This window comes from Lactuca virosa, chromosome 3 (genome assembly GCF_052849685.1).
Source record: "Lactuca virosa cultivar CGN04683 chromosome 3, Lactuca_virosa_CGN04683_v6, whole genome shotgun sequence".
Lineage (NCBI taxonomy): Eukaryota > Viridiplantae > Streptophyta > Magnoliopsida > Asterales > Asteraceae > Lactuca > Lactuca virosa.
In genome coordinates, this window is record NC_136428.1 from 130086284 (window position 1) to 130106923 (window position 20640).

General features: G+C 38.3%; 1 protein-coding gene across 1 annotated transcript; it reads left to right on the forward strand.

Moving 5' to 3' along the window:
- Positions 1–2483: 2483 nt before the first annotated feature.
- Positions 2484–4197, forward strand: LOC145162618 (germacrene A hydroxylase-like). The gene is made up of 2 exons (XM_079081711.1): positions 2484–3371; positions 3453–4197. The coding sequence occupies exons 1-2, from the start codon at positions 2508–2510 to the stop codon at positions 4068–4070; spliced, it is 1482 nt and encodes a 493-aa protein (XP_078937837.1). The 5' UTR covers positions 2484–2507; the 3' UTR covers positions 4071–4197.
- The last annotated feature ends 16443 nt before the right edge of the window (positions 4198–20640 follow it).

A 20640-nucleotide genomic window follows, 5' to 3' on the forward strand; every position in this document is an offset into this window, starting at 1 on the left:
TATGCTCTGGGAGACTCACTAAGCTTTGTGCTTACGGTTTTCAGTTTTGGTTTCAGGTATCAACATTTTGGAAGAGAAGAGCTCGGATTGATCGCAGTGCACGTACCTATGATTTCCACAATGAATGATTTTGGGAGGAACTCTGATAAATGTTTTACTTAACGATGATTTGAAATGTTTGAAATAATTGGTATTAATGTTTTAGCCATATTAAAAATGTAATTTTTACCCATGTTTGAAATAACTGAGACCCACTGAAAAGCATTAAAACGGGTTCTATGGTACTTAAAAGGCGCTATTTATCACGGTTTGTTCCTACGTAGAGGCTCTTCAATGGATCTCAAAGCCTTCTCTAATTCAGATTGGGGAGATATTGCGTGTGGTGGTCACTCCACTACTGCGTATTTGTTATACCTTGGTTCTAATGTGATCTCTTGGAGGTCTGCTCGTCAAAAGTCAGTCTCAAGATCATCCACCGAAGCTGAAGATAAGGCCTTAACAAATGCTGCATCTGAAGTATCTTGGGTTCAAAATCTTCTCCTTGATTTGGGACTTTCCTCAAAGGTAGCTCCCACTTTGCATTGTGATAATTCTGTAGCAACTTATTTATGCGCCAATTCGGTCTATCACTCTCGTATGAGCATATTGCCTTGGATTATCACTTTGTTCGTGAAAAAGTTACTTATGGATCCAAGTTCGCCATGTCAACTCCATTGATCAACTGGCTGATGCACTCACGAAGCCTCTAAGCCGTGTTCCATTCCTTCGTCTATGATCCAAGATTGGAGTCTCCGATGGATCCTCCATCTTGCGGGGGTGTATTAAGAGATAATATTATGCATATATTTTATATTATCAAACTCAATTACTATTGTATCTTCTCCCACTTTAGCATATATCATTTCTATAGATAGTTGTATCAGTAACTATAAAAATCCCCTCTGTACATGTATCAAAATAACAATACAAGAAATCAATTCATTACTCTTTATCTGTATATAACGGTCGTTTTTAATCTTTTCTGGTAAAACCGGTCTCTATGATAAGTGGCCAAAAATATAATGAAGCATCCTAGTTAACACACATGGGCGGTTTCATATAGTGTCCCACAATAGCACCGGCAACGCCTGACTTCCGTGTACGCAATGCAAAAAAAAATTAATTTTTTTTCTATTATTGTGTAACTACTATTTTTTTCCCGTATCACACCGGGTATGAAATTATGCGTCTGCCCACCCCTTTTAACACAAAGAAATGTGTTAATTATCTTGGAAATTACAAAATATAACGTTTTCGTATGATTCATCTAAAACTAACACATCAAGAAACCGGTTGTACTCAATGAAGGAGTTAATTAAATGCGGTGGGCTTGAAAAACGAATATCAGAATTGTATGCTTTTATTAAAAAGTTTAGAAACAAATATTAATCCGAAAAAATGTTTAAAATATAAAGGTTTTTATGTACCTCATTTTAGGTTTTAAACAAGATACGAATTATTTTAATATTGGTAACATGTTAAAGATTAAAAATATGTTTAGTAATATAATATGACCACGACAATATGTAAATTTTCCGGAGAAAATGACTTATGAGGGTAATTAATTGTTGTCTTTGTATTCATTTGATCGCTTTCTTTTTTTTTTTTTTTTTTTTTTTTGTATCTCATTTATCATTGAACTTGTTGTAGGTGTTCACAGAAACCATTGAAACCGGCTATTGAAGGTTTCTGACAATTTCTTATCTCCGACGACTCTTCGGTCGTCTTCTCCGGTGAGCCTACGGCAAAAATGAGTTTTTCCGGCGGACTTTTCTCAACTGCCATCCAAGCGGCACCTACCGTCGGTGCTGTTGCTTAGCTTTCTCCACCCTCCCCTCTCTCTCCCTCCTCTTGATTTGCTGCCAGAAAAACGAAGAAGGGACGAGGCAGCAAGCCACCTGCCACCTCCTCTTGCCATCACCGGAACCCACCTGCCACCTTCCTTTTGCCGCCGGTAAACCACAATCACCACCTCCTGCTGCTTGCTGCTGTAAGTCATCCAGCCGAGACCCAAGGATTCGTCACAAAACTCATTTTTGCCGGAGAAGACGACCGAAGAGTCGCTGGAGATAAGAAATTGTCTGAAACCTTCAATAGCCGGTTTCAATGGTTTCTGTGAACACCTACAACAAGTTTAATGGTAAAAAAAAAAAAAAAAAAAACAAATTAATACAAAGGCAATAATTAATTACACATATAAGTCATTTTCCCATTTTTTTGAATACTCAATATGATAATGTAAGTTTATTTATTAAATTAATAAACATAAAATTAAATTAAAAAAACGAAGAGTGTTTAATCAATTAATCTGTTTTTCCTTTCTTTTTTGGGAATCGAGGACTCGAGTCAATTGTTATTATCCAGTGATACTGTCCTCAAGTGAACTTCATCAACTATATATATGGAACTCAACCTCATCCTTTAAACACCACCCAACACTCAAATATATACTTTCTCCATCTTCAGCCATGGAAGTCTCTCTCACTACCTTCCTTGCCTTTGCCCTTTTTGTCTTCCTCGTCCGTAAACTATTCAGCCCTTCCAAATCAAAACAAAACCTTCCCCCAGAGCCATGGAGACTCCCAATAATCGGACACATGCACCATTTGATAGGTTCCCTGCCTCACCATGGTCTCCGCGACTTGGCCAGGAAATATGGACCTCTCATGCATCTACAACTCGGAGAGCTTTCTACCATCATTATCTCCGATCCACGCTGGGCTAAAGAGGTCTTAACCACTCATGATATTGCCTTCGCAGATAGACCAGTGGTTTTAACCACTGAAATTGTCGCATACCAAAACACCGACGTCGTATGGTCTCCCTATGGTGATTACTGGAGACAATTACGAAAACTTATGACCTTAGAGCTTATGAGTGTCAAAAAAGTAAAGTCGTTTCATTATATTCGTGAGGACGAGTGTTATAATCTTGTCAAAACCCTTCGTGAGTCAGCTGGTTCACCAGTTAATCTTTCACAAATGATTTTCGACACCATTGCTAGGATAGTATGTAGAACATCATTTGGTAAAGGATGCAAAGACCAAGAAGAGTTTATAGATATTGTGAAAGAGCTGTTTCACCTAACAGGAGGGTTTGATGTAGCCGACGTGTTTCCATCCAAGAAAATCATCCACACACTCACTGGCAAGAGACAGAAGCTCGAGAGCATACACAAGAGACTCGACAAGATCCTTAGCGACGTTATCACCCAACATCCTGGGCAACATAAAGAATCAAATGAAGTGGAGTCTCTTCTCGATGTCTTACTAAGGCTCCAAGCTAGCGGCGAATTCGAGTTGACGACAAAGAATGTCAAAGCAGTAACTTTGGTGAGTTAACCTTTTTGGGGGACAAAAGTGATTTGATAAGTACTTTTATGCTAAGCTTACTAATAATATGAAATGATCCAGGATATGTTTGGAGGGGGCACTGATACATCTTCAGCAACATTAGAATGGGCAGTTTCAGAACTGATAAGGAACCCAAGGGTGCTGAAGAAAGCTCAAGCCGAACTCAGGGAAGCTCTTAAAGGAAAAGAAAGATTTGAAGAGGCAGACATTCAGGATCTTGACTACTTGAAGCTAGTGGTGCGAGAAACCTTGAGGATGCATCTTCCACTTCCGCTGTTGTTCCCTAGAGAATGTAGAGAGGCATGCAAACTGGGAGGATATGATATACCCGTTGGGACAAAACTTATGGTCAATGGTTGGGCAATCAATAGGGATCCTCAATACTGGGCAAACCCTGATAGCTTCGTACCAGAGAGGTTTAGCCATAACCCCACAAATGTGTTGGGATCAGAATTCGAGTATCTGCCATTTGGAGCCGGAAGAAGGATGTGTCCAGCAGCTGTTCTTGGTATAGCCAATGTTGAGGTTCCGTTAGCTCATATGCTCTACTACTTTGACTGGGAACTTCCAAATGGCGCAAAGGGTGATGACCTTGACATGGTTGAACTCTTTGGAGCATCGGTTCAAAGAAAGAACGAGTTATATGTGGTGATGAAGCCACACAACTTCGCTAATTGATGGTGCTCAATGAAGCTGCATGAATAATATTCAGTCGAGTCGATTGAAGGGTCAAGTTGGCATATAATGTCCAGAAGCTTACTTCTATGTTTTTGTCACTATTTTGTTATACATATATGTATGTCGTTATGGCTTGTTGGCCACCTGTTTGATGTTTTTGTTCGCTCAAAATTCTATTTTGTATTTCAAATCAATAAATGGCCAAAGATGTTTGCATTTTTATGATATAAACATTAAATATAATGCTATACATAGGAAAGCATGAAAATAAAGATTTTATTTGCTAAAAGAAACAATTTGTTTATATATACTTATAAAAGAGATATTAAATTTAAATGAATTTTTAATTTCTTTCTAATAGTTAATATAAATTGATTAATAATGTTCAGTTAATGCAAAAACTAAATTCTAATCATAAATTAACTAAATTACAATATTAAAATATCATATTTTACTTCTATTTATAAAAGTATAACTTTAACTTTTTAACATATTATAGTTAACTTATTAATTTAGATAAGTCATAACTTTTATATAATTTATGATTTTATGCAAAATAGTTAAATATTAATTTCAATATAATGTTAAACGGTTAATTTAAATCAAAATTTCAATTAAACTTGAAAAAAATAGAGAGACTGTTTTATAAATAGTTAAAAGTTATAAATTAGTGTTAAACCTAAATTGTAATCCTATATTAAAAAAAAACTATGAAACTATTTTTTATAACCATGAAACTATTTCAGTTAAACTTGAAAAAAATAGAGAGACTATTTTATAAATAGTTAAAAGTTATAAATTAGTATTAAACCTTAATTGTAATCCAATTAAAAAAATATGAAACTATTTTTTATAATCATTGAGAATTTTCAAATAAGTAGCTTAAAAGTAACTTACAATAAAAATAGTTACAAATAATATTATATAAAAAACTATAATGTTATCTTTAAAAACAAAAACAATGTTTGTTGTTTTAAATAATTACAATCAAAGAAACTAACAATATTCATCAAATAAATTTAAAAAAAATTGAATTTCTAAAACCAAGTTAAATTAATTAAGAGTTTCCAAATACGTTATTTTAAATAACTTAGAACAACAATAGGTAAAAGTAACATTATATACAAAAGTTATATTGTTATATTTAAAAATAAAAACAATGTTTAATGTTTTAAATAATTACAATGATATAAATTAAAATCATAAGCAACTAAATTTTTTAAAATTAATTAATCATAACAACATCTATAAATATCATTAAACCATATATTTTATTTAATTTTATTCATGAATAACCCGCAGGTAGAGACCATTGAAACAATTGAGATTATAGAATTTTAAAAGATATCTACATTATCATATAATTCAAAACAACCAATGTTATCCAAACTTATTATAAGATTTATTATATAAAGACTAACATCAACGTCATTGATATATTTATAAAAGACATATATTTGTAAAGATTTCAAATATATTGTTGTATAATGCGCAACGCGCGGGTATTCGTCTAGTTTATGAAATAAAAGATAAAAGATCCTAAGAAGAGTTACGGAAAAAAGCTCAAAGACAATATGCATTTTGACTTTAAATTCGATTAAGTAGAATTCAGTCTTTAGCCATTATAAAGAAAAGGATAAGAGTTAGAATTATTACCGGAAGTGTTCCGAAGTATATGGAAATTATTTTTGTGATGACGAATGTTTGGGTAATGTACTTTGATGTATATTTTTGTTTTGATGAAAGGTTTTGTGGTGGTGAACATGGAGGTTGTTTAGACTTCGATCGTGTCCCTTTGACATGGTCATATACTCTATCATTTTGTTAATGGAACTTAGGGGTGTTCGGGATTGCTTATTTAAAAACAAGTTATGTTTTTTTTTTTTTTTTTTTTTTTGTAAAAATACTTATTAGTTTATCCGATGTTAAAGCAAAATTTTTTAAAAAAATGTTTCGAGTAGCTCATCCACAACAAGGATTAAGAGCATTAGCAGCGATATTTGATGTCGCGAAATACATTACAAGTCGCCGCTATTTGGTCTCCACAAATGTTGTGTAGCTAATTCTCTAAATTCTCCGTTATTGGAGACATCGATAATAATCCAAAGTCGCCGCTAAAACCACTATGAGTCACCGTTCCTGTCACCGGTAACAATGTCGTCGACGTTGATAATGTTGATGCCTTTAGTGGTGATGCATAATGACCTTTAGCGACACATCTAATTAATATTTGGGGGGAAAGTTTCCCGATAATTTTTTCGTGAGCTTTAGTGGCGACATGTCGTCGCCCCTAAAGAAGTCAACAATATTGCCTCTACGACAACGTGTCTTTGTCGTTAGATTGACATATGCAATTAACGGCTAGGAATTAAACATGACTATATCACACGGATCACTAATACGAGTATTAGGGGTGACACCTTTAGTGACGACTAGACCTTTAGCGGTGGATCCCACTAAAGGTGTCGCCTCTAATTCTTGTATTTCTTGTAGTGATTTGTTAGACGGTCCAAACATACTTTGAGCACGGGACGAGAATAATAAAATGGTCCCCTGGAGTTATAAATATAATAAAAATTCAAAAATCGACACACCATTTACAAGATCATTAAAAATGTTTTTTTTCATAACACAAATATACCTACAACATTTATAAAAACAATTAATTTGAAGAAAAATAATTCTTCTAGCATTTTAGATAAAATCATATATAATTCTATCAAGATCAATTTTATCTAACATATTTTCTATATACATAATTAATATTGTTAAACAATTCAACATTTCATATGACATTGATGACATTAAGTTTAATAAATTTAATTTTGAAAAACTTATTTCTGCTGATCCAATAGTAACATGAATTGTCGGTAATATGCTATATGCAATAAAATCATTTGGGTAACAATCAACAACTTTCACAAATTTCAAAATTTCAACAGCAGAAAATATATTATAGGCAAAGTCATATGCAACGCTTTTAATTCTAGAAAAAAAAATTGAATCCACACCGTATACATTGTCGTTAAAAAAAATAGTCACAAACATTATACAAACTTTTTTAAGTTTAGTTTTATTTAATGACTTCAATTTATTTGAATCGTATAAAAATCCAAAGTACTTTCAAATTTTTTTAATTGTTCACATTTAGTTTCTAATGAAACAAGTGTCATATTCACAACAACGAAAAAATAATGAACCTTAAAATATCATTCAACTAATTTTGTTTCTTTTTCAAGATTGGTGTAACGTTGTGACAACCCGAAATTTCTATCCTGTACAACCATTCACTTCAATAGGAGTCAAAACTGTTTCTGCAAATTTTCAAGCTTTTTAGAATAAGTTTGAGTATTTTAAGATTAGTACTACAGGAGATACCAGGAGAGAGGATGCTCTAGGGTTTATTGTGCAACAATAAAGTCTCAAAGCTCCAAGAGTTGGAGTTTACGGCCTAAACAAAGGTGTTTACGGCCGTAAACCCTAAATTGGGGGTATATATATGACACTTAGTCATTGTTTACCATATTTCACAAATTCAAGATCCAAACTCAATTCTCTCTCAAGTATCATCCAACAATTCTTCAAGATCTTCAACTTGTAAGTGTTTCTAGCCCTATTAAGTTGATATATTGCTTAATCTAGTGATTTAACACACTTCCATCCGTGCAATCATTCCAAAAGGTTAGATCTTCAAGTTTCACCAAGAACACCAAGAACACACACTAGTGTTCTTGGACTTTTAGCACCTTTTCAAGCCTCTATCTTGTAAGTACTTCTATCCTAGAGTATAATAAGGCTTGTTACACTTCTATACATCAAGAAAACACCAAGGAAACCAAGGATCAAAGGTGTTTACGGTCCAAGAACACCTTGGACCGTAAACCCTAAAAAGGGTGCCAAAGTGTGCCCTAGTCCCTTCTAAGCCTTGGAAACTTGCATAGATCCCTTACCTAATGAGTTAAGTACATGAAAACATCAAAAGACCATAAACCATTTGGGTTTACGGCCGTAAACCCAAAGGCAAATGGTCCAAGGACCGTAAACTCCATTTAGGAGTGAAATGGTGCCCTAATCACTTCCATAGGCTTATACGTCAAGTGGAAATGCTTCTAAGGACTTGTAGAGCTTCAAAACAACACATGGTCAAAGAAGCATGAGTTTACAGCCGTAAACTCATGGGTTTACGACCGTAAACTCAATGAGTTATGGTCACAAAACCGTAAACTCATATAAAGGGTTCCCTTGAACCCTAAACTCAATAGCAATGTCCTACAACATTTAGATGCAATCCTTAGCACTTATAACACTTATATAAGGTGTTTCTCATGCCCTAGGATGTCTTAACTTTGTTAATTAGTTGTTTAAAGCTAATTGGATACATATATGTGTTGTTATATGTTAAATAGGATCATTGTGTGTGTACAAGTCTTCACTTGACACCTAGCAATCCTATATCATCAGTTCATCCAAACCACTCACTACAGGTGAGTTCATACCCCTTAATTAACCTTTTAAATGTTTTTAAATGTTTTTATGGGGGGGGGGGGGAATACAAGTTGAATTATTATAGTTATTATATCAATCACATGTGATTAATAACTACCAAACAAGAAGATTTCTTACTTTTCAAACTGTGTTACCAAACTGTTTTACTTCAAACTGTTTTACAAACTCCTTTTCATGTCAAATACTTTTACTTAAACTCTTTTAAACTTATATTCTGTTAAATGTGTATCTATATAGATATAGTTATATAAGTAGGATTGAAAGGACTTAGGACTGATAGCACACCTTACTTCATGTTCCTTGTTTGGTTGTGGACTTAGGGTATTAGGGTTATATGTCTGAAGTTCGTTTGAATCCTAGTTATATATTATGTATAAGTATATAGATACAAAGGTTCCTTCTTTCATTCAGCTCAAGGGTATACATACATGTTCATACATTACTAGTAAGCTACTATAGGAGTAGTTTAGGAAGATACTAATACTGTTACTAGAACAATGAAACACACAAAGAGTCAGTTCATACATGAAACAATACCATACAGAGTAGATAACAAACAATACCATACAGAGAAAGAGATAACAAACAATACCATACAGAGAAAGAGATAACAAACAATACCATATAGAGAAAGAGATAACAAACAATACCATACAGAGAAAGAGATAACAAACAATACCATACAGAGAGAACATACAGGCTAGACAGAGGTAGAACATACAATACAGCTAGCACATTCATTACATATACATTATTATAGTTATGTGAGCCACCTAACGGGGCATGGCACTACCTGCCATGACCGTTTTTGTATCCAGAATCTCCTTAAATGGGGAGCGTATGAGTTTGTGTATAGATCTATGCTGGATTGACTATCCTACACCTGCTGCTCGCTACAGTGGGACTTGCAAGTCTACGGGTGCCAAACGTCATTTCTTACGACGTCTTACATCGTCGTTTTTCTATTGAGTCGGTAGCAGGATACAGGCCGATCACATGGTACTTTAAATAACAATTGGTTTAAAGTAGTTAGTACAGCAATAGTTACTTAATACAACACTACAGTACTATATCATTTTCCCATTACATTTACTTTGTGATATTCACACAATAAACAATAATGTAAAAACTATATTTTTGGTTAATGATAGTCGGATTTGGGAAAATACACACTCTTACAAGAGACACACACACAGATACTAGATGCCTTGGTAGAAGGCTACTTTTAGTAGGAAACATAGGGTTTTCTAGGAGAGTTCAAACAATTACAAACTTTTACAAACATATATAATTACAAACTTACAAAACACTTTCATACAACTACAGAAACTAATATACTTATGATTTCACCAGCTTTAAAGCTGATAAACTCTTTCAAAATAATTTGTATTCTCAGGTCGCCAGTAGACAGGTACCGGAGCCAGGTTTTTGCGAAGATGGAGCTCGTTCAAGACTCATCTTTATTTTGATGTATATTATTTTTGGTGTCTATATAACTTGACAGAACACACTTGTATAAAATTATATTATTAATGCAATGGATGATGTTGTTGCTTGTTTACTACTTTGCATTGTTGTGATACTGTACATGACGTCCTCCACCCCCGAGCGATTCCGACGTTCCGGTTTTGGGGTGTGACAGATTGGTATCAGAGCATTGTTTATAGTGAATCGAGTGTTTCAACCCATAAAAGATATACGAACTATAAACACAAGCGGGATTAAAATACTCTGATAAAGAGTTTATACTTTTAAATAATAAAATATTTAACCAAGTATACATACCTGCATTCATACTAAAATCAGTGTCACTAGGACAGAACAAAAGTATTTCGATTGTTGGAGAGCACAAGTAGACTTAGAGACATATGGTCAACCCTGGGAAGATGTAGCCTGATCAACTACATTATCTGAGGAGTGATTAGCATGTGCCTAAGTGTGGTTGTGAGGTTGCAACAAGTCTAAAAACTTACCAACACTTCTACAACGAGAACAGTAGAATAGAACATAAACTTAAAATAATATAGGAGTATTTTGTGTTACTATTAATTACTTATCTGAGAACTAAAGGTCTTTATTAAGTATTTCAATAGTTGCGGAGTGGATAAGCTAAGGTTATAGGTAACTAGGATGGAATAGACTTAGAATCTGTGATATTTGCTCTACTTCCTGTTCCTTGTTTGGTTATGGGCTTAGAGTTAGGGTCACTTATTCGAAGGTCTATCCTGTCTAGGTTACCTATGACTGGTATGCACTACGCAAATGTTGGAGTAACTGATAAGGATCATCTTATAATTATCTAGTTATTTCGTCTATTAATTATTTCCTTATCCCTTTTCTCGCGTAGATATAATGGCTGGATTCCATTTTCCCGGAGACCCGTACTATCCCAACAACGGCAATGCTGGATGGCTTGGAGAAGAGCCAGAAGATGATCAACCAATCCCTTTGGATGATCACGAAGCTGAAGGCTTTTCTGATGGTTCTGACTCGGAGCCAGAAGTCAACAACCAACCCCCAGTTGTCCAAAACCCAAACCCTCGTTCAGCATTTCAAGGACCCACATCTTTGTGGGCCACAAACTTGAATAGGTGGAGTCAGGAACAGGGGCAGCCCATGCCCTACCATGGAGACAGAAGCTTCTACAACCTCACTGAAGGAGGTTCAGCTGACAGGGTCCTACCCATAATGGTCCGTAGGATTGCTCGGAACACTGAGCAAGGTCGAGCAGCTATTGACCGAGTAGTGGAGATTGACGCCAACTCTGGCGTTAACACAGTCCACATTTGCCAACTAGAGTCTGCTCATGAAAGGACTCAGGTCCGCAATGCAGTTCTACAGGGGGAACTTGCTGAAACCCAAGCTCAAGTCAGGGAACTTCGAGCTCAACAAGCAAGATCTGATAGGCGCATGAGAGACATAGAACGCCTTCTGTCGGATTCAAGAACTCACTCTAGTAGTTCTCGTCGCCGATAGAGTCTTATCGACTTCTCTTTTGGATATAACCTAGTTTGTGTAAAAACTCTAGTCTAATTTCCTATCTTTGTAAATCTTAGACCCGTTAGGTCTTGATTTGGTAGTAGTTTGTCAAAATTTTCCATCTTGGTTGATGTAAGACCTACTTCTAGGTCATTTTTCCCGAACTCATTACATTTTTAATCCCAGTATAATTGACATATATCTAATCTTATGGAAATCAATATCCAATTGCTATCATCTGTTAGTACTAGATCTTCATTCAATCATACTATTCAATCGTGTTATTCACTTGTGCTGTTGGGCTATGGAGAGTTAGTCCATGAGTCATTCTTATCTACTTCTATCAAATTCTTATCAATATCTTCATCTTTCTAAACTTATAGCTAAAAGATGCCTCCACGTAAATCAACAAGACGCGATCCTCCCGCACCGACACCACCTGCTCCTTAATTCGATACATCAGCTCTAAATGTTGCTGTAGCTGCGGCTGTGGCTACAGCCATGGCACAATATCATTCTTCAGGTTCCACTGGAGGAGGAACCACTGTCCTATCTACTCATGGTGAAATCCCAGTGCGCTTGAGAGAGTGCTTCTATAAGGACTTCACCAACTGCAAGCCCAAGTCTTTCAGAGGGACTGGCGGAGTCATTTCCCTCTCGCAATGGTTCGAGAAAACCGAATCGGTTTTCGAGATCTGCTCCTGCCCAGAAGGGAGCAAGGTCAAGTTCGCTGCTTGCACCTTCGAAGACAAAGCCCTGACATGGTGGAATAGCCATGTCAAGTCACTATCTCTAATAGTGGCTAATGCTATGGGATGGGAAACTCTGAGAGATCTAATAATTGAAGAGTACTGCCCGAGGGGCGAGATCCAAAAGCTGGAGGAGGAACTGTGGAGCCTAATCATGAAGGGCTCCGACGTAGTCTCTTATACCGCCAGGTTCTGTGAACTGGTGGCCCTCTGTCCCAACATGGTTCATACTGAGGGAAAGAAAATCGAGAGATATATATAGGGGCTGATGCCACCATACCAGGGAAATGTTTTGGCATCACACCCCACTACATTTGATAGTGCCAAGCGATTGGCACAGCGGCTCATAGACCATGGGGTTCGTACCCCGGCCGCAACAACAACCCTGGCCATCTCAAAACCCGCCAGAACCGCTGATTCTAAGCGGAAGTTTTGGGATGACAAGAAAAAGAAGAAGGCTGCCAAAAAGCAGCAGATCGTGGCAGTACATGCTGCAATAGCACCTGCCGCTGCTGCTCCAGTAAGGCAATACGCAGGAAGTTTGCCCAAGTGCAACAAGTGCAACTTCCACCACACAGGAGCCTGCCGGGAAATGCGGTGCTCGAACTGCAACAGGAAGGGGCACACCGCCCGTTTCTGTAAAGCTCCGGCGAGACCACTCAACCAAGTCCCCGGCGCTGGTGTGGGCCAGGCTTGCTACAATTGTGGCGACGTGGGCCACTACAAGAGGGACTGCCCAAAGGCAGGGAATTCTGGTAGAGTTGGAAGAGTTCTGGCCATAGGCCACGAGGAAGCGGTTTCCGACCCCACAGTGGTCACTGGTACGTTTCTCCTCGATAACTCATATGCATGTATACTATTTGATAGTGGGGCGGAGAGGAGCTTCGTGAACCAAAGATTTGCTCATTTACTTAAGCAAAAATCACGAGCACTTAAAGAACCGTTCACTGCAGAAATGGCTAATGGAAAGACAGAGAGCACTAACATTATATTTATAGGGTGTACCCTAACTTTAGATAGCCATTCATTTTCGATCGATCTCACGCCGGTATCTATTAAAAGTTTCGACGTCGTCATCGGCATGGATTGGTTGAGTCTTCATCGTGCCGACATCATGTGTTATGAAAAGGCTGTCCGCCTTAATCTGTCGTCTGGCGAAACTCTAGTAGTATATGGCGACAAACCCGGCACGAACCTCCGTATCATCTCGAGCATTCAAGCTCAGAAATTCTTGCGAAAGGAATGTCGCGCATTCCTTGCTCATGTGGTCGATGTGAGCCAAGAAACGAAAGACATTCAGAACATTCCAGTGGTACGCGACTTTCCCGACATCTTTCCAGAAGAACTCCCAGGATTACCTCCGCAACGACAAGTCGAGTTCATAATCGACTTAGTTCCAGGGGCTACCCCCGTAGCCAAATCGCCCTATCGTCTAGCACCTGCAGAGATGCAAGAACTGTCCTGTCAACTTAACGAACTGCTCAGCAAAGGCTTTATAAGACCAAGCTTCTCACCTTGGGGAGCTCCAGTCTTGTTCGTCAATAAGAAAGACGGATCGTTTCGTATGTGCATTGACTATAGGGAGCTCAACAAACTGACCGTCAAAAATCGTTATCCCTTGCCTCGTATCGACGATTTATTTGACCAACTTCAAGGGGCGAATTTCTTTTCAAAAATTGACTTAAGATCCGGATATCACCAACTACGAGTGCTAGGGGAGGATGTTCTGAAGACAGCCTTCCAAACTCGTTATGGGCACTACGAATTCGTAGTGATGCCGTTCGGATTAACAAACGCGCCCTCAGTATTCATGGATTTAATGAATAGGGTGTGTCGTCCTTACTTGGATCAGTTCGTCATCGTCTTCATCGATGACATACTTATCTACTCTCGTAGTAAGGAGGAACATAGTCAACATCTGCGACAAGTCTTAGAAACACTACGTTCGGAGAAGCTCTATGCGAAGTTCTCGAAATGCGAATTTTGGATCCGACGAGTCGAATTCTTAGGGCACGTGGTTAGCGAAGAGGGAATACACGTGGAACCTTCCAAAATTAAAGCCATTGAGAGCTGGTCAGCACCGAAGACGCCTACAGAAATTCGTCAATTTCTAGGCCTCGCTGGCTACTACCGTAGGTTCATTCAGAACTTCTCCCGCATAGCGAAACCTCTTACGACACTGACCCAGAAGGGCGTGGCCTTTGACTGGGAAGAGAAGCAGGAGAGAGCGTTCCAAACGCTTAAGCGAGCCTTGTGCACCGCACCAATACTATCCCTCCCCGAAGGGATAGAAGACTTTGTCGTCTATTGTGATGCGTCAAATCAAGGACTCGGATGTGTTCTGATGCAGCAAGGTAAGGTCATTGCCTATGCCTCGAGACAGATGAAGACACACGAGGTCAACTACACTACCCACGATCTGGAACTAGGAGCAGTTGTGTTTGCTCTGAAGATCTGGAGACACTACCTGTATGGTACAAAAAGCACAATCTTTACAGATCACAAAAGCCTACAACATATATTCGACGAGAAGGAGCTCAACATGAGACAACGACGGTGGGTCGAGCTACTCAGGGATTAGGAATGCGAAATTCGTTATCATCCGGGTAAAGCCAATGTAGTAGCTGACGCCCTAAGTCGGAAAGAATATTCTGGTCGTAGAGTCAAGTCATTGACTATGACTATCCATTCACACTTGTCCACACAAATTAAGGAGGCTCAGCTCGACGCTTTGAAACCTGAAAATGTGGCAGGTGAATCCCTGAGAGGAATGGATAAGAACTTGGAGGTTAAGGGTGGCGGAGCTTATTATCTCATGGATCGGATCTGGACCCTGAAACTTGGTGGTTTCAGAGACTTGGTCATGAACGAGGCGCACAACACTTGTTATTCCGTCCACCCAGGTTCAGATAAGATGTATTTGGATCTTAAAAAGTTATACTGGTGGCCTAACATGAAAGCAGAGATTGCTACCTTCGTAAGTAAATGCCTTACTTGCGCCAAGGTCAAGGTCGAACCTGACCACTAAAGCCTACAACATATATTCGACGAGAAGGAGCTCAACATGAGACAACGACGGTGGGTCGAGCTACTCAGTGATTACGAATGCGAAATTCGTTATCATCCGGGTAAAGCCAATGTAGTAGCTGACGCCCTAAGTCGGAAAGAATATTCTGGTCGTAGAGTCAAGTCATTGACTATGACTATCCATTCACACTTGTCCACACAAATTAAGGAGGCTCAGCTCGACGCTTTGAAACCTGAAAATGTGGCAGGTGAATCCCTGAGAGGAATGGATAAGAACTTGGAGGTTAAGGGTGGCAGAGCTTATTATCTCATGGATCGGATCTGGACCCCGAAACTTGGTGGTTTCAGAGAGTTGGTCATGAACGAGGCGCACAACACTTGTTATTCCGTCCACACAGGTTCAGATAAGATGTATCTAGATCTTAAAAAGTTATACTGGTGGCCTAACATGAAAGCAAAGATTGCTACCTTCGTAAGTAAATGCCTTACTTGCGCCAAGGTCAAGGTCGAATACCAGAAACCCTCCGGTCTACTACAACAGCCAGAGATACCGGAATGGAAGTGGGAGCGGATCACTATGGATTTCATAACCAAGTTGCCCAAGACAACGGGTGGACTTGATACTATATGGGTCATCGTCGACAGATTGACCAAGTCCGCACACTTCCTGCCTATCAAAGAAACAGACAAGATGGAGAAGCTTACAAGAACTTACATTAGGGAGATTGTACGACTGCATGGTGTTCCGATATCCATTATCTCGGACAGAGATAGTAGATTAACTTCGAGGTTCTGGCAGTCGTTACAAAGTTCCCTAGGAACTAGGCTGGACATGAGTACAGCCTACCATCCGCAGACAGACGGGCAAAGTGAGAGGACTATCCAAACCTTGGAAGATATGCTGCGAGCCTGTGTGATCGACTTTGGGAAAGCATGGGATACTCATTTACCCCTTGTCGAATTTTCCTACAACAACAGTTATCACACAAGCATAAAGGCTGCTCCATTCGAGGCCCTCTATGGCCGCAAGTGCAGATCCCCTCTGTGCTGGGCTGAGGTGGGTGATACCCAATTAGCTAAAGGACGAGTTCCTGAAAGCACTCTCACAGGTCCGGAGATCATTCGGGAAACGACAGAGAAGACCGTTCAAATTCGTCAACGATTGAAAGCCTCTAGAGACCGACAGAAAAGCTACGCTGATAAACGAAGAAAACCGTTGGAATTCCAGGTGGGCGACCGTGTTCTATTGAAGGTCTCACCCTGGAAGGGCTTGATACGCTTCGGAAAGCGTGGAAAGCTAAATCCAAGGTACATAGGGCCTTTCGAGATTCTCGCAAGAATCGGCCCTGTAGCTTACAAACTTAACTTACCACGCGAACTCAGTAACGTACATTTTACTTTCCACGTCTCGAACTTGAAAAAGTGTCTATCCGACGAGACTCTTGTAATCCCACTCGACGAGATCGAGATCAACGAGAGCCTCAACTTCGTGGAAGAACCAGTAGAGATCATGGACCGGGAGGTCAAGCAAACGAAACAAAGCCGTATCCTGATAGTGAAGGTTCGCTGGAACGCCAAGCGAGGATCTGAATTCACTTGGGAGCGAGAGGATCAGATGAAACTGAAATATCCTCGTCTTTTTACTTAGATATTTGTAACTACTTATTTGCTTAAATTCTAATTTCGGGACGAAATTCATTCTAACGGGGGGATGATGTGACAACCCGAAATTTCTATCCTGTACAACCATTCACTTCAATAGGAGTCAAAACTGTTTCTGCAAATTTTCATGCTTTTTGGAATAAGTTTGAGTATTTTAAGATTAGTACTTGAGGAGATATCAGGAGAGAGGATGCTCTAGGGTTTATTGTGCAACAATAAAGTCCCAAAGCTCCAAGAGTTTGGAGTTTACGGCCTAAACAAAGGTGTTTCCGGCCGTAAACCCTAAATTGGGGGTATATATATGACACTTAGTAATTATTTACCATTTTTCACAAATTCAAGATCCAAACTCAATTCTCTCTCAAGTATCATCCAACAATTCTTCAAGATCTTCAACTTGTAAGTGTTTCTAGCCCTATTAAGTTGATATATTGCTTAATCTAGTGATTTAACACACTTCCATCCGTGCAATCATTCCAAAAGGTTAGATCTTCAAGTTTCACCAAGAACACCAAGAACACACACTAGTGTTCTTGGACTTTTAGCACCTTTTCAAGCCTCTATCTTGTAAGTACTTCTATCCTAGAGTATAATAAGGCTTGTTACACTTCTATACATCAAGAAAACACCAAGGAAACCAAGGATCAAAGGTGTTTACGGTCCAAGAACACCTTGGATCGTAAACCCTAAAAAGGGTGCCAAAGTGTGCCCTAGTCCGTTCTAAGCCTTGGAAACTTGCATAAATCCCTTCCCTAATGAGTTAAGTACATGAAAACATCAAAAGACCATAAACCATTTGGGTTTACGGCCGTAAACCCAAAGGCCAATGGTCCAAGGACCGTAAACTCCATTTAGGAGTGAAATGGTGCCCTAATCACTTCCATAGGCTTATACTTCAAGTGGAAATGCTTCTAAGGACTTGTAGAGCTTCAAAACAACACATGGTCAAAGAAGAATGAGTTTTCGGCCGTAAACTCAATGAGTTATGGTCACAAAACCGTAAACTCATATAAAGGGTTCCCTTGAACCCTAAACTCAATAGCAATGTCCTACAACATTTAGATGCAATCCTTAGCACTTATAACACTTATATAAGGTGTTTTTCATGCCCTATGATGTCTTAACTTTGTTAATTAGTTGTTTAAAGACTAATTGGATACATATATGTGTTGTTATATGTTAACTAGGATCATTGTGTGTGTACAAGTCTTCACTTGACACCTAGCAATCCTATATCATCAGTTCATCCAAACCACTCACTACAGGTGAGTTCATACCCCTTAATTAACCTTTTAAATGTTTTTAAATGCTTTTATGGGAGGGAATACAAGTTAAATTATTATAGTTATTATATCAATCAAATGTGATTAATAACTACCAAACAAGAGGATTTCTTACTTTTCAAACTGTGTTACCAAACTGTTTTACTTCAAACTGTTTTACAAACTCCTTTTCATGTCAAATACTTTTACTTAAACTCTTTTAAACTTATATTCTGTTAAATGTGTATCTATATAGATATAGTTATATAAGTAGGATTGAAAGGACTTAGGACTGATAGCTCACCTTACTTCCTGTTCCTTGTTTGGTTGTGGACTTAGGGTATTAGGGTTATCTGTCTGAAGGTCGTTTGAATCCTAGTTATATATTATGTATAAGTATATAGATACAAAGGTTCCTTCTTTCATTCAGCTCCATACCTTTGGGTAGCAAGGGTATACATACATGTTCATACATTACTAGTAAGCTACTATAGGAGTAGTTTAGGAAGATACTAATACTATTACTAGAACAATGAAACATACAAAGAGTCAGTTCATACATGAAACAATACCATACAGAGTAGATAACAAACAATACCATACAGAGAAAGAGATAACAAACAATACCATACAGAGAAAGAGATAACAAACAATACCATACAGAGAGAACATACAGGCTAGACAGAGGTAGAACATACAATACAGCTAGCACATTCATTACATATACATTATTACAGTTATGTGAGCCACCTAACGGGGCATGGCACTACCTGCCATGACCGTTTTTGTATCCAGAATCTCCTTAAATGGGGAGCGTATGAGTTTGTGTATAGATCTATACTGGATTGACTATCCTACACCTTGCTGCTCGCTACAGTGGGACTTGCAAGTCTACGGGTGCCAAACGTCATTTCTTACGACGTCTTACATCGTCGTTTTTCTATTGAGTCGGTAGCAGGATACAGGCCGATCACATGGTACTTTAAATAACAATTGGTTTAAAGTAGTTAGTACAGCAGTAGTTACTTAATACAACACTACTGTACTATAGCATTTTCCCATTACATTTACTTTGTGATATTCACACAATAAACAATAATGTAAAAACTATATTTTTGGTTAATGATAGTCGGATTTGGGAAAATACACACTCTTACAAGAGACACACACACAGATACTAGATGCTTTGGTAGAAGGCTACTTTTAGTAGGAAACATAGGGTTTTCTAGGAGAGTTCAAACAATTACAAACTTTTACAAACATATACAATTACAAACTTACAAAACACTTTCATACAACTACAAACACTAATATACTTATGATCTCACCAGCTTTAAAGCTAATAAACTCTATCAAAATAACTTGTATTCTCAGGTCGCCAGTAGACAGGTACCGGAGCCAGGTTTTTGCGAAGATGGAGCTCGTTCAAGATTCATCTTTATTTTGATGTATATTATTTTTGGTGTCTATATAACTTGACAGAACACACTTGTATGAAATTATATTATTAATGCAATGGATGATGTTGTTGCTTGTTTACTACTTTGCATTGTTGTGATACTGTACATGACGTCCTCCACCCCCGAACGATTCCGCCGTTCCGGTTTTGGGGTGTGACAAACGTCCCCAAAACATCGAGTAAAAATTTCATTTTTAGTAAATCAAAATCATTCATTCATTAACCCAAAGGACAATCAGAGTAAAAGTATTCTCAAAACATCATAGTAAAATCATAAAGAATCAATGCGGAATAAATCTCAGGGGGATGCAGTGCGATCAATTCAGACTCTTCCTTTGAAACCAGAAGTACCTGAAAACATTTTAAACATAAACCGTAAGCATACAAGTTAGTAAGTTCCCCAAAATACCACAAACCATACTAATCAGTAGGCCCATCCCTAGTGTATGTTCCAACCCAACATACAGTTATGGTCTCAGCCATGGGGTATCTTCCAAGCCAACATACAATCATAGGCCCATTTTTGGGGTATATTTCAACCCAACATACAATCATAGGCCCAACCCTAGGGTATATTCCAACCCAACATACAATCATGGGCCCATCCCTTGGGTATATTCCAACCCAATACATATCAATCGTGGGCCCCACCTTGGGGTATATTCCAACCCAATCATACATGAAAGAGTCACAAAGACAGCTATCATTCTACATAACACAATCTAGTAGGTCGGCATTGGCGCCTTCGACCCACAAGTATAGTGATAAGACTCACCTGAACTACTCAACAGAAGCCCAATAACTACCTTAGCATCAGAACGACCAACCCAAACTTCCTAAAACCAAATTGAGACCAACCCCTAGTCAAATACTCAATCCTACCCAAGTTTGACGAAAAGTCAAACTGGTCAAAAAACTAACGGTCA

Excerpts from the sequence above, each read along its gene's own strand:
- LOC145162618 (XM_079081711.1), top strand. The coding sequence starts at position 2,508 with ATGGAAGTCTCTCTCACTACCTTCCTTGCCTTTGCCCTTTTTGTCTTC. Across the intron at positions 3,372-3,452 it reads ATGTCAAAGCAGTAACTTTG|GATATGTTTGGAGGGGGCAC; the intron begins GTGAGTTAACCT and ends GAAATGATCCAG.